This window comes from Salvia splendens, chromosome 11 (genome assembly GCF_004379255.2).
Source record: "Salvia splendens isolate huo1 chromosome 11, SspV2, whole genome shotgun sequence".
Lineage (NCBI taxonomy): Eukaryota > Viridiplantae > Streptophyta > Magnoliopsida > Lamiales > Lamiaceae > Salvia > Salvia splendens.
In genome coordinates, this window is record NC_056042.1 from 34,159,220 (window position 1) to 34,170,400 (window position 11,181).

At 44.2% G+C, this 11,181-nt stretch overlaps 1 protein-coding gene across 1 annotated transcript; it reads left to right on the forward strand.

Annotated features, from left to right (window-relative positions):
* The first annotated feature begins 323 nt into the window (after positions 1-323).
* LOC121755040 (cytochrome c oxidase subunit 6b-1-like) lies at positions 324-3,336 on the forward strand. Its single transcript, XM_042150321.1, has 5 exons — positions 324-463; positions 2,155-2,430; positions 2,531-2,613; positions 2,723-2,804; positions 3,020-3,336. The coding sequence occupies exons 1-5, from the start codon at positions 422-424 to the stop codon at positions 3,071-3,073; spliced, it is 537 nt and encodes a 178-aa protein (XP_042006255.1). The 5' UTR covers positions 324-421; the 3' UTR covers positions 3,074-3,336.
* The last annotated feature ends 7,845 nt before the right edge of the window (positions 3,337-11,181 follow it).

The following is an 11,181-nucleotide window of genomic DNA, read 5'->3' on the forward strand; positions in this document are numbered from 1 at the left end:
TCACTTTAGGTCTGTGCATATTTAGCAAAATGTGAAGAAAAACAAGTGGAAAAAGTTAATAAGATGTAATAAAGGAATGTGAGTGACACTATATAGTCGAACGCAAATCCCACCTAACAAAAATAGAATAAAGTGAAACGAGACTTCTAACTGCGGATGTCCGTTTTTGGTAAAATATGCCCTATATAATGGACAGATTTACAAAATATTTTTTTTTACAAATTATATATTGAGGCCCATTTTATATTGCTATTGGGCAATAACTCGAGGTTAATATGATTGAGGCCCATCTTATATACTTGTTGGGCCTTCGATTACTTGAGCTGAGTAACAGTATCTATCTCAGTTGCTTAGCTTTCCTACTTCTCTCTCCTCTCTTCACTGTAATCTCACCGCCGTCACCGCCTCTGTTCCTCCTACAATGGCCGACGTTGACGCTTCCAAGGTCCCATCGTTGGCTGAGGTTACTTTTTCCTGGACCGAATTTCTTATGTTATTCACTTCTCTGGTTTATCTTTTGGTTAAATCTTGTTAGCCCTATCTGTTTCCCCCTTTCTGATCAATTCCCCAATATTTTAGATTTAGCTTGGCTTGTTCATTTTCGCCTCAGATTTGATTGGATTTTCATTTCTCCCCAAATTTTGCCAAGAGTTCTGTTTTGATTTTTCGTTTTCGTGGTTTTCGAATTTGGTCGCATAATGTATATGCTTTGTGGAAAAGGACAGCTATTCGTCTGAAATTTTAGTCGAATATTACGAAAATCTGGAAAATAAGTAACAAAAACCAGATTTTTTTTCGTTTTATATTGAAAACTGTTAAATTGAAGGATTGGTGTTTTTCGTATGAAGTTTGATAGCTATCAATTGGTGGTCAAGCTCAATCTTTTGCCTCATCTGCTTCGCTGTGATGTCTAATTGTGATTGCTTTTGAGATTTGGTGAACTCTGTGTATTGTTGCTTTATATTTTGGAGATTTTTATTTGTTCTTGTGTTTTGGTTGATTTTAAATAGGCTAGGATTTAAGAAAACATCATTATATATAGAAGTATAGAACTGATTAGGGATAGTCCATTCGTTATAAGTACTCATATCCTGCAAATTTCAGCTAGTTTTAATTAAGATGATCTAAACTTAGTTATAAAGGTGGTATACTTAATTTGTAACTCAGGTGTACATTAATGATTTAATCTAAGGCTCGCAACAACAATCATCAGCTCTACTGAACAAAAAATTTGATGAAAGAGCATTATGGGTGAACCATTTATCATGAATATAATATACATATAGCAAAAGATCACTAATCAGTTGGCATCTAATATGTATTAGATAGAATGGTTCCAAATGTGTGGAGTCAACGTTAATGGTTGTTTGGAGAATTACTCAGAGGATCTTTGCTAACTGTGTCTGATACTAATGGTTGAGTGGCCAAGAAATTTATCTACTTATGTAAAAAGTTCCGTTGCTAGAATTAGGAAAGTATTATTGATGAGGTCAATTAGATCATAATTTTGTCACCACCATCACCAATCACCACTGTCACAATCACCAAAGGCACTCGCTGCTTTCGGGGGGTCAATTTTTACTATATTAACCTTGTAAAAAAGTAATACGTATTGCGTAAACAGCAGCAATATTTATTTGCAACTTCCATTACATTTTATTGGTGTTTTTTTATTAGTACTTTGCCTATATTTTGTTCTCAGAATCCAACACAACTCTTCTCCAATTAACCTGAGCACGTCTATATTAATATGTTGTTGTTGACTCGGAAACACAATCTATGATCTATATCGGTTGGTTTAATGTACTGAAGTAGAATTCCAAAGAAGTTATTTGTGCCTGTGGGAGATGCATCTTCTGCTGTTCAGTTTGTGCTCTATTCTGAAATGATGATGCTCATGGCTTAGACATTGTAGGTTGATTACATAAGGAAAGACTTTAAAGGGCTGGAGTAGAGAAACTATTTTTATTTTTTTCTAATTTTCGTCAATCCTTTTTTTATGGGTTAATGAATTTAAATTTAAAGGTCATGTCACGGAGGATTCGAACTTGAGACCTTTAGCCTCAGGCATTAACTTCTCTACCGCTTGGCCAACTCTCATTAAGGCACGTGGTGGGGCTTTAATTTATAATAACCCTGATTCTTGGTGCACAGGACTATTTACTGGTTGAGAAAAACCAAAAGGAAATTGTGGCTGAAAAATCAGTGAATTCATCTGACGACAAAATCGCTGAAGATACGACTGCTGTTGAATGTGAAGCTGCTCTTGTTGCCGGAGAAGGTGCTGAAGCCGCAAATGTTGCTAGTGAAGAAAGTAAGGAATCCAATTCTGTTGATGACACCAACTCTCCTCCCAGCGAAGAAAGCAGCGACAGTGCTGAATCTGGAGACGCAGCTGACCAAGAAGCTGAAGAAACTCCCGAGATAAAGGTTTACCTCTGACCAATTAGAATCTCTCCTTCAGCTTTCCTGCTTTTGCTTACTCTATTAAGCTAACCAGTTTAGCCTTTTCCAAATGCACACATTGTAGCTTGAGACTGCACCAGCAGACTTTCGTTTCCCTACTACCAACCAAACTCGACACTGTTTCACCAGATATATTGAGTATCATCGGTGGGTGAACTAATAATTGAACTTTCCAGCTAAATATGTTTTTGATATACGTAGAACTCCCATGCACTATATCAGGCCAATGGGCCCTCAAATTGGTACATCTTTTCAGGTGCGTTGCTGCGAAGGGTGAAGAGGCACCTGAGTGTGACAAATTTGCTAAATATTATCGCTCTCTTTGTCCCGGTGAATGGGTATGTCTCTGTATAATTGTATAAATACTATATGTATACATATGTCTTCACTTCACCATCCTCCATCCTCCATTTCCCCGTTACAAAAGTCTGCTAAATATATATTCTCTTCATAAGGGAATAAGTACAACCAGGTGAAACACGAGTCAATCTCAGTTTAAACAATCTCATTGTCTAGCTTGTATTCATTCTTGGTCCTCCACTCGTGGCTGCAGGTCGATAGATGGAACGAGCAGAGGGAAAATGGCACTTTTCCAGGCCCTCTGTAATTGATCCCCCCACGAAGTATCACACGCATTCTCAAATCTGTTTGATGCAATGAGAGTTTTCTTCTTCTGAAAGGATCCGAGTAAGTAATAAGTGCGCGAAGCTCCAACTATAACGAGGTGTGGCCTCTTTGAACCACATTTTTGTCTAATGTTGTATTTTTCCGGATTACAATGGTAAAGTTGACTAAAATTGAATTTGGTTTTCTAGTTTAAACAAATCAAACTGAGCTAGAATGGAAGTCATTCAAAATCGTTCGAAATCAGTAAGTCTGATAGTATGATTTAAATTTTCAGTTTTAGTCCAGTACCATAAAAGTATGAATTTGTGGGCTTCCATTTTCGTCTTCCCGAATGTGGAGAGTCTTTTTCATTTTATGCTTGATAGATTTTATAATCTTCAGTCGAGTATAGGATTATGTATCGCGGTTCGAGTAGATCTAACCTAAAACTCGATGAGCTGGCTCGATTGATATCATTGCGCTTTCCTTCGGGGATGGCCAATGCAGGATGTAAGAATTAACATGGAGGGTTATTTTTTGGCAGATTGTAAGGCAATTCCAAATTTTTTTTTGTAATTTAGGAAAATGTTTTATTTAAATTTTATTGCACTCTACTCGATTCTTCTAAATAAATGTAGTAAGGAAAATCGAAAGCTAATATAAGTCCATCCTTCTTTAACATTTTTTCCTAAAAAATGTCAAAATACTACATTTGGAATAAAAATAATTTTTTATTTATAACTACTCCTATTATTTACGCACATTAATGATTGGAATCTTAGTCTAATAGTTAAAGAGGAAACATATTATTAATACCCAGCTGTACTCAAAATAATTTTTTCTTTTCCATACAAATACAAAGGTAAATTGTCATAAAAATTACTCTATTGGTCCAAAATTAGTTGAATACTATTTTTTTGGGAGGAGATTTATTGATATTAATGGTTAAAATAAAGTGAGAATAAAATAAGATAGAAAAAAAGAGTAGGGTATGAAAGAAGGTAAAGCTTATAAAAAAAAGGAAACGACGACAATTAGATTTGTTAGCAATCATAATCTCACAACATACGCGAATAATATCATTTTTCATGAGTTCAAAAAACATCGTTGATGGGGTGCGTACTAAACAAGCCCAACAGCAATGACGGCCCATCAGCCCAAAGCCCAAGGAAGAGTATGAGTTCGGCCCAAAGCCCAAGGAAGAGTATGAGTTCGGCATTACCAAAGAGTTCGGCCTCAGCCTACAGCTCGGTGAAAGCCAACCAATCAAGCTCTGCTCAGGACGGCATCAAGCTCTACTCTCAGACCGGCAACCAAAGCAGTTCGGTCTCAGTATTCGACCGAACATCAAGCTCTGCTCTCAGGTCGGCATCAAGCTCTACTCTCAGATCGGCAACCAAAGCAGTTCGGTCTCAGTTTTCGACCGAACAAGGAGTTAGTGGACCCATACTGGATTTCCACAACTTCCAACACATCCACTACCACGTGGTGTCAGCTCAGGCCACGATCGTAGGCCATGACCTACGCTACATGCAAGACCTCCATGACCTCCACGACATCCACAACCATCATTAGTGGTGATGCAAGCCACGATCCTAGTTCAATGTATAAATAGAACTTAGATCAGATAGAAAAAGGTTAAGCTCTCTAGAGATAAAACACCATATAGCAAGTTTGTATTTGTAAGCTGTAGAGAACAGATCAAGCAATACAACTCTGCCCTCTTTTCTTCCCGTGGACGTAGATTTACTTCAGTAAATCGAACCACGTAAATTCTTTGTGTCGTGATCTGCGTTTTTCCTGCATTCTTCAACATCAGAAATTCGCGGATTCATCACTGGCGCCGTCTGTGGGAAGCAGAGAACCAAATTTGTGATAAAGCGAATTTTTGACCCTTTTTCCACCCCAAAAAAAAATGCATACCAGATCACACACTACCCGTAATACCGTTCGTGAAAACCATGAGGAAGCTAGTCCAGCCCGCAGGTCCGGAAAACAGCCTCGGGAGACATCTACTTCCAGTTTTCACGATGAAGGAACAAGCCGCTCAAAAGGTCCACACACCGAGTCTTCCCAGCAGCCTGATTTGAATGAGGCTGTCAAGCTGTTCTTGGCTGAGAAGCAGGATGAGTTCTTAGCCTTCCTGCAAAAGAGCCAAGAGCCGAAGACGAAAACGGTGGATTCTCCTTCCTCATCCAGACATGAAAGTCGCTACCGCAGTAGTGCCGTGTCTTCCAGGAAGAAGAATCCTCAACCCCGACATGTTCCTGTTCCTCCTCGGTACTGGAATCACAGGAGAACTCCATCTCCTCCATACCGAAGAGGTGTCGGGTTCGCCATGTACGGAGCATTGAAGACTCCGTTCTCGGACGATATCACCCGAACTTCCTTGCCACAGAACTACCGAACTCCGTCAATGACTTATGACGGGTTGGTGGATCCTCATGACTTCCTGGGACGCTATCAGTATAATCTGGCGAACCAGGGTCTCAATGAGGTCCATATGTGCAAGCTGTTCCCCGAGCTGCTCATCGGGAACGCCAGAAGGTGGTTCGACAGCCTTCCTCAAGGCAGCATTAGATCCTACCGAGATCTAATGGATGCTTTCCACAGGAGGTTCTTTCAGAAAGCGGAAGCCCGGATTACTTCGGCTCAGCTGCTTTCCATACGTCAAGGTCGCGACGAAAAGATCAGCGACTTCCTGACGAGATTCCATAAGGAATGCCTACAAGTAGATAATCTCAATGATCTACTTGTCATTTCGGCATTCCAAAATGGAATCCTGCCCGGAGCTCTCTACAGAAAGCTCGTGGAATGCAGTCCGCAAACAGCTCAAGAGATGTGGGACATTGCGGATCAGTTCTCCCGAGCCGATGAGGCAGACCGTCGAAAACGGTCTTTAGACAGCTCATCTAGAGGAGACGAAAAGAAGCCCGATCATAGCGATCAGAGGCATCCTCGCCGAACACCTTCCCCCCTAAAGGAGGGATAGCGGTCATCCGAGGTGATCAAAAAGAGCAAGAGTTTGCAGATTGCGCTTAAAAGTGCCGAGCAATCAGCTCGGCACCATCAAACATAGCAATCACAGCAGCCGGAGTCAGAGGCAGGCGAAATGACCGAAGTCACACCGGAGCCGAACTCGATGGCGTACGGCACTGAAGCCGTGATTCCGGTTGAGATCGGCATACTCAGTCCCCGAACTCTAAATTTCTCCTCAGAAATGAATGATGACGGACTGAGAGCCGAACTACATCTGGCCGAAGAAAGAAGAGAATTGGCCTGCATAAAAGCAGCCTAGTACAAGGAGCAAGTAGCCCGGTATTATAACCAAAGGGTGAAAAAGCTGCATTTCCAAGTGGGAGATCTCGTCTTGAGAAACAACGAAGTAAGCCGAGCAGAAAAGCTGGGCGAACTCGAACCCACATGGGAAGGTCCATATCGGGTGTCAGAAGTCCTCGGCAAAGGGTCTTACAAATTGACTCACGTGTCAAGAGCACAAGTACCCCGAACATGGTACGTTTCCAACCTCAAAAAGTTCCATTTGTAAGAGACAGTCCGGTCAGTCAGTCTTGAGTCCTGTTCGGTCAATGTGCTTTCTTTGGTTTGCTTGGTCTTTGTTTGTCTCTGTGCGTTTTGTCTGTGTGTTTTGTCTGTCTCTGTGCGTGTCGTCTCTTACAAATGTTACTGAGGTATCTTGTTCTTCGAAGGCTGATCCCCTTCTTAGAACATATATAAGCCCACGATTGTGAGTCAAAGCTTCTAAAGAGGATACAAGACCACAATTCAGCTTAAACAAGCAGTTCGTCTAAAACGAGCTGCATTAAGCCCACGATTGTGAGCCAAAGCTTCTAAAGAGGATACAAGACCACAATTCCGCTTAAGAAACAAGCAGTCCGTCTGAAACGAACTGCAACAAGCCAACGATTGTGAGTCAAAGCTTCCAAGGAGGATACAAGACCACAATTCAGCTTAACAAGCAGTCCGTCTGAAACGGACTGCAACAAGCCAACGACTGTGAGTCCAAGCTTCCAAGGAGGATACAAGACCACAATTCAGCTTAATAAGCACTTCGTCTGAAACGAACTGCAATAAGGGAAAGTCCGATCCACGCGATAAACCTCGCCGAATTAGGACGACCAAGTTCGGTCAAAGAAGTTTACCTCATAAGACCGAGGACGACCATGTCCAGTCAAAGAGGTTTACTGCATAAGACCACTTCGGTTAACTGGGAAAGTCCGATCCACGCGATAAAACTCGCCGAATTAGGACAAGGGAAAGTTCGATCCCGGCGACAAAAATCGCCAAATTAGAACACAAGACGAGTCCGGTCAAAGATGTTTATTTCATCAGACCAAAGACGAGTCCGGTCAAAGATGTTTATTTCATCAGACCAAAGACGAGTCCGGTCAAAGATGTTTATTTCGTCAGACCAAAGACGAGTCCGGTCAAAGATGTTTATTTCATCAGACCAAAGACGAGTCCGGTCAAAGATGTTTATTTCATCAGACCAAAGACGAGTCCGGTCAAAGATGTTTATTTCATCAGACCAAAGACAAGTCCGGTCAAAGAAGTTTACTTCATAAGACCGAGGACAAGTACGATGAAATTTTTTCGCTAAGCTGTAAATACACAGTGTTAGAAGCGGAAACAAAATTTCATTTTCAAATCTTGTTCGGCACACAACTCCGCTACCCTACAAGATGGCGTTACGCTATTACAAAGGACTATTCTACTGTCCAGGGTTGCTAAAGTTGAGCCATCTATTCACAAAATCCTCGTGAAGCTGAGTTCGGGCGTTCCAGGCAGCTGCAGAATAAGCAGGTCGACGAGATGCTCTAATCGACCTGCCACCTCTTCTCTGAGCCCGGGAAGCCCTAGCACCTCGGCGGCGAAGAGTCTCTTCACGAAGCATTTGTTGATCTTGCTCACTCATAATCACAGCTCCTCTACGAACTTCAGCCTGTTCTCGTCTTGACGTTTCCGGCTGTTCCAGAGTTCGTTGCTGACTTGGAGTACGGTTTTGAGCAAGTGAATCAAGGGTTTGAGCTGGAGTATGAACATCTGTTGGCGGGAAATGCCTAAGGAATCTCTCGATTGGAGGACGCCGGGAAAGAACGATGTCGTACCGAGAAGCCCAGCGCCGCAATGATTTCACAACTTGTTGGCAAGCCGAGCTCTCCAGCGCATTGTTCCTCCGGAGTACATGATATTCCTCCCACAGTTCGTCAACTCGTTCCTGAACTTCTGAGATGGTCATTCCCCCGCGCCTGCTGATGAAATCCTCATACGCAGTCCTCTCAGCCACGGCGGTATTCAGCTCGGCCTCCAGATCCTTCTTTTCGGACTCTAAGTCCCTATTATCGGCCTCCAGCTTCATTGAACGAGCCAAGAGTTCGTCATTCTTCATCTGGTCAGCTATAGCTCTTTTCTCAGCTTCGTCTAAAGCCGAAGAGTACAGCCGCTTCCAGTGAAGTACCTCCAGCTCCTTGAGAGTTAAGAATACAAAGCAGCTACGTCAGTTCGGCATTTCAGCTTACCGAGCAGGTAGTAAACCACAACAGGAGTAAGAGAGTACGAAAGGCTATACGAAGACACAAGAGCAGAAAGAAGAATTTTTTCATTCATAAGAAAAAAATTTTTCTATACAAGGAGGGCTTCAAGGCCATTTTACATAAAGGAAGAAACTAAACTAAGAGAAGGGAGACGAAATCATACTTCGCTAGCTTCGTCTCCGCCTTCTCGGTGAGGTTCAGCTTCCTTCTCCTTATCTGCTTCAGCTTCAGCCTCTGCCTCCTTGCTCTCCCCAGCCTGCTCGGCGCCACCATAGCCGATCTGCTGCGCCTCCTGATCGGCCTGCTTATCGCCGACCTCCTGCTCCAGCGGCTCGGCCTCACCCTCTCCGTTGTAAGTCGAAGCGGGTGAAACGGGTCCCACGGAGGCAAAGATAGCCTCCAGGTTCTCGTCCCGATCAGCTCGACAACTCCGGACTCGGTCTGCAGAAAGCAGGACCGAGGATGAAGCGAGCTCCTCAAGGAGCGGCAGATTCTGAAGCCGAGCTGCTATCTCTCGGCTGTACAGAGGCAGCACGACGTCGGCCCCCTGCTCGCCCTTATCGGTAATTAGCCTTACCAGACTACCGACAAAGGCCGAGAACTGGCTGCTCAAAAAGAGTTTCTCCGTGTAGGCACGGAGACCCTCTCCTTGGGCAACCACGGCGGCAGCATCCCTCCGTTTCGTCTGCTCTCGCTGGATGACGAGCTGGTTTTTGGCAAACTGAGCTTCATCCTGGGCCGAAATCCTAGCAGCTCTGGCTTTCTCAAAGTTTGCCTCAGCCTGCTCGGCCCGGTGACAAGCAGCCGCCAATTTCCTCTGCATCTCAGCATAGTCGTTGGACGCTTTGGAGAGTTCGACGGCGACGAGCTTGGAGAGCATATCGTTCCTCTGAAAATGGATAAGGAAAAAAGTCAACAGAGGGCACCAAAAATACAGGACAGAAGCCAAGCCAAAGAATCAAGAAGACAATTCACCTCGGCGAAGTCCGTGGGCCATAAAAATGGCTCACAGATATGCTCCGAAGGAGGCGCCAAGACCACGTCTTTCTCTGGCGCTCTCGGGGGCTTCGGGGTCTTCCCCTTCCTACTTGCCGAAGTCGACTCCGGCTTCTTTGGACCCGAAGAGGTCTTTTGCCTCTTCGGATTCTTCTCGGCATCAGGCGCCGAGCTGGTAGCCTTCTCTTTCTCCGGCTCCTTAAGCTCGGAGGATTTGCGGCTAACCTTATTCAGCATGAACACTGCCAAAAAGCAAGAAAACAAGGTTAGTTTTCTTCGTTAAAGCAGTAGAGCATAAAGATAAAGAGAAATCCTCACCCTCGGCCTCTTCGTCCGAAGACGAGATGTCGAACACGACGTCGCCCTTGACGAGCTCAGACTCCGTGTATTGTTTCCTAACTATGGGAATCTTGTTGAGCTCGCCATCGAGCTCGTCCAACGGTTCAGGCCGAGGATGACGGATAACGGACTTCGGCCCTCTCCAGGGAAAACTAGGAGCCGCGGTCCTATTATAAAAAAAGAAGCGATTTTGCCATTTCGGCCATTTGGTTTTACAAAAGGCCCTAAAAGGCTGTAAAGGGACCAAGTAAAACCAAGATCCCTTCCTCTTAAACTGGAAAAAATTAAGGATTGCCCTCAGAGACAGATCCTTATCTAGACTACGCAGTTCGGCAGCAAAAGCCGATAAGTGCCTCCAAGAGTTCGGAGTCACCTGACCTAAAGGGAGTTGAAAAAAATCTAGCAGCTCTACAAAGGCAGGGGGAAGAGGGAAACGAAGCCCGCATTCTAAGCAGGCCTCGTACACGGTGGCGTAACCCTCCGGCGGGGAGTCAGCCCTATGATCACCGTCAGGTACCACCGCCTTCCCCCCAGGAAAAAAGTATTTTTCGGGTAGGGATATCACAGTATCCTTACTCAAAATACTATGGAAATACTCTACGGTCTTCTCCCCGGACTCTTTCCGGCCAGAAGACCCCTTACCGCCTCTCCTACCGCTACCCGACTCCGAAGAAGAAGAAGAAGACATTTTTCTTACTTTTTGAAGGTGAAGAAAGTCTGAAGAGATTCTTGAAAGCGGAGAGAAATTTTTTCGCTAAAAAGAGAGAGTGCAGAAGAAGCAGTCGCAAAAGTGCTTCAATGATGAAGAAAGGAGGTATTTATCAGATTCGGCGAAGATTTTAAAATCGTCGCACCGTTTCGAATCCCACCTTTTCAGGATTCAACGGCCGGATTTTACTGTCGCATTTAATGCAGTCACGTGCAAGGCACGTCCCCTGACATCAGCCTCCCCCTTGCCTTTATCCAGAATGCCGAAGTGACTCACTTCGCCGAAGTGATTCACTTCGCCCTTCGGGGGGGGTAGTGATGGGGTGCGTACTAAACAAGCCCAACAGCAATGACGGCCCATCAGCCCAAAGCCCAAGGAAGAGTATGAGTTCGGCCCAAAGCCCAAGGAAGAGTATGAGTTCGGCATTACCAAAGAGTTCGGCCTCAGCCTACAGCTCGGTGAAAGCCAACCAATCAAGCTCTGCTCAGGACGGCATCAAGCTCTACTCTCAGA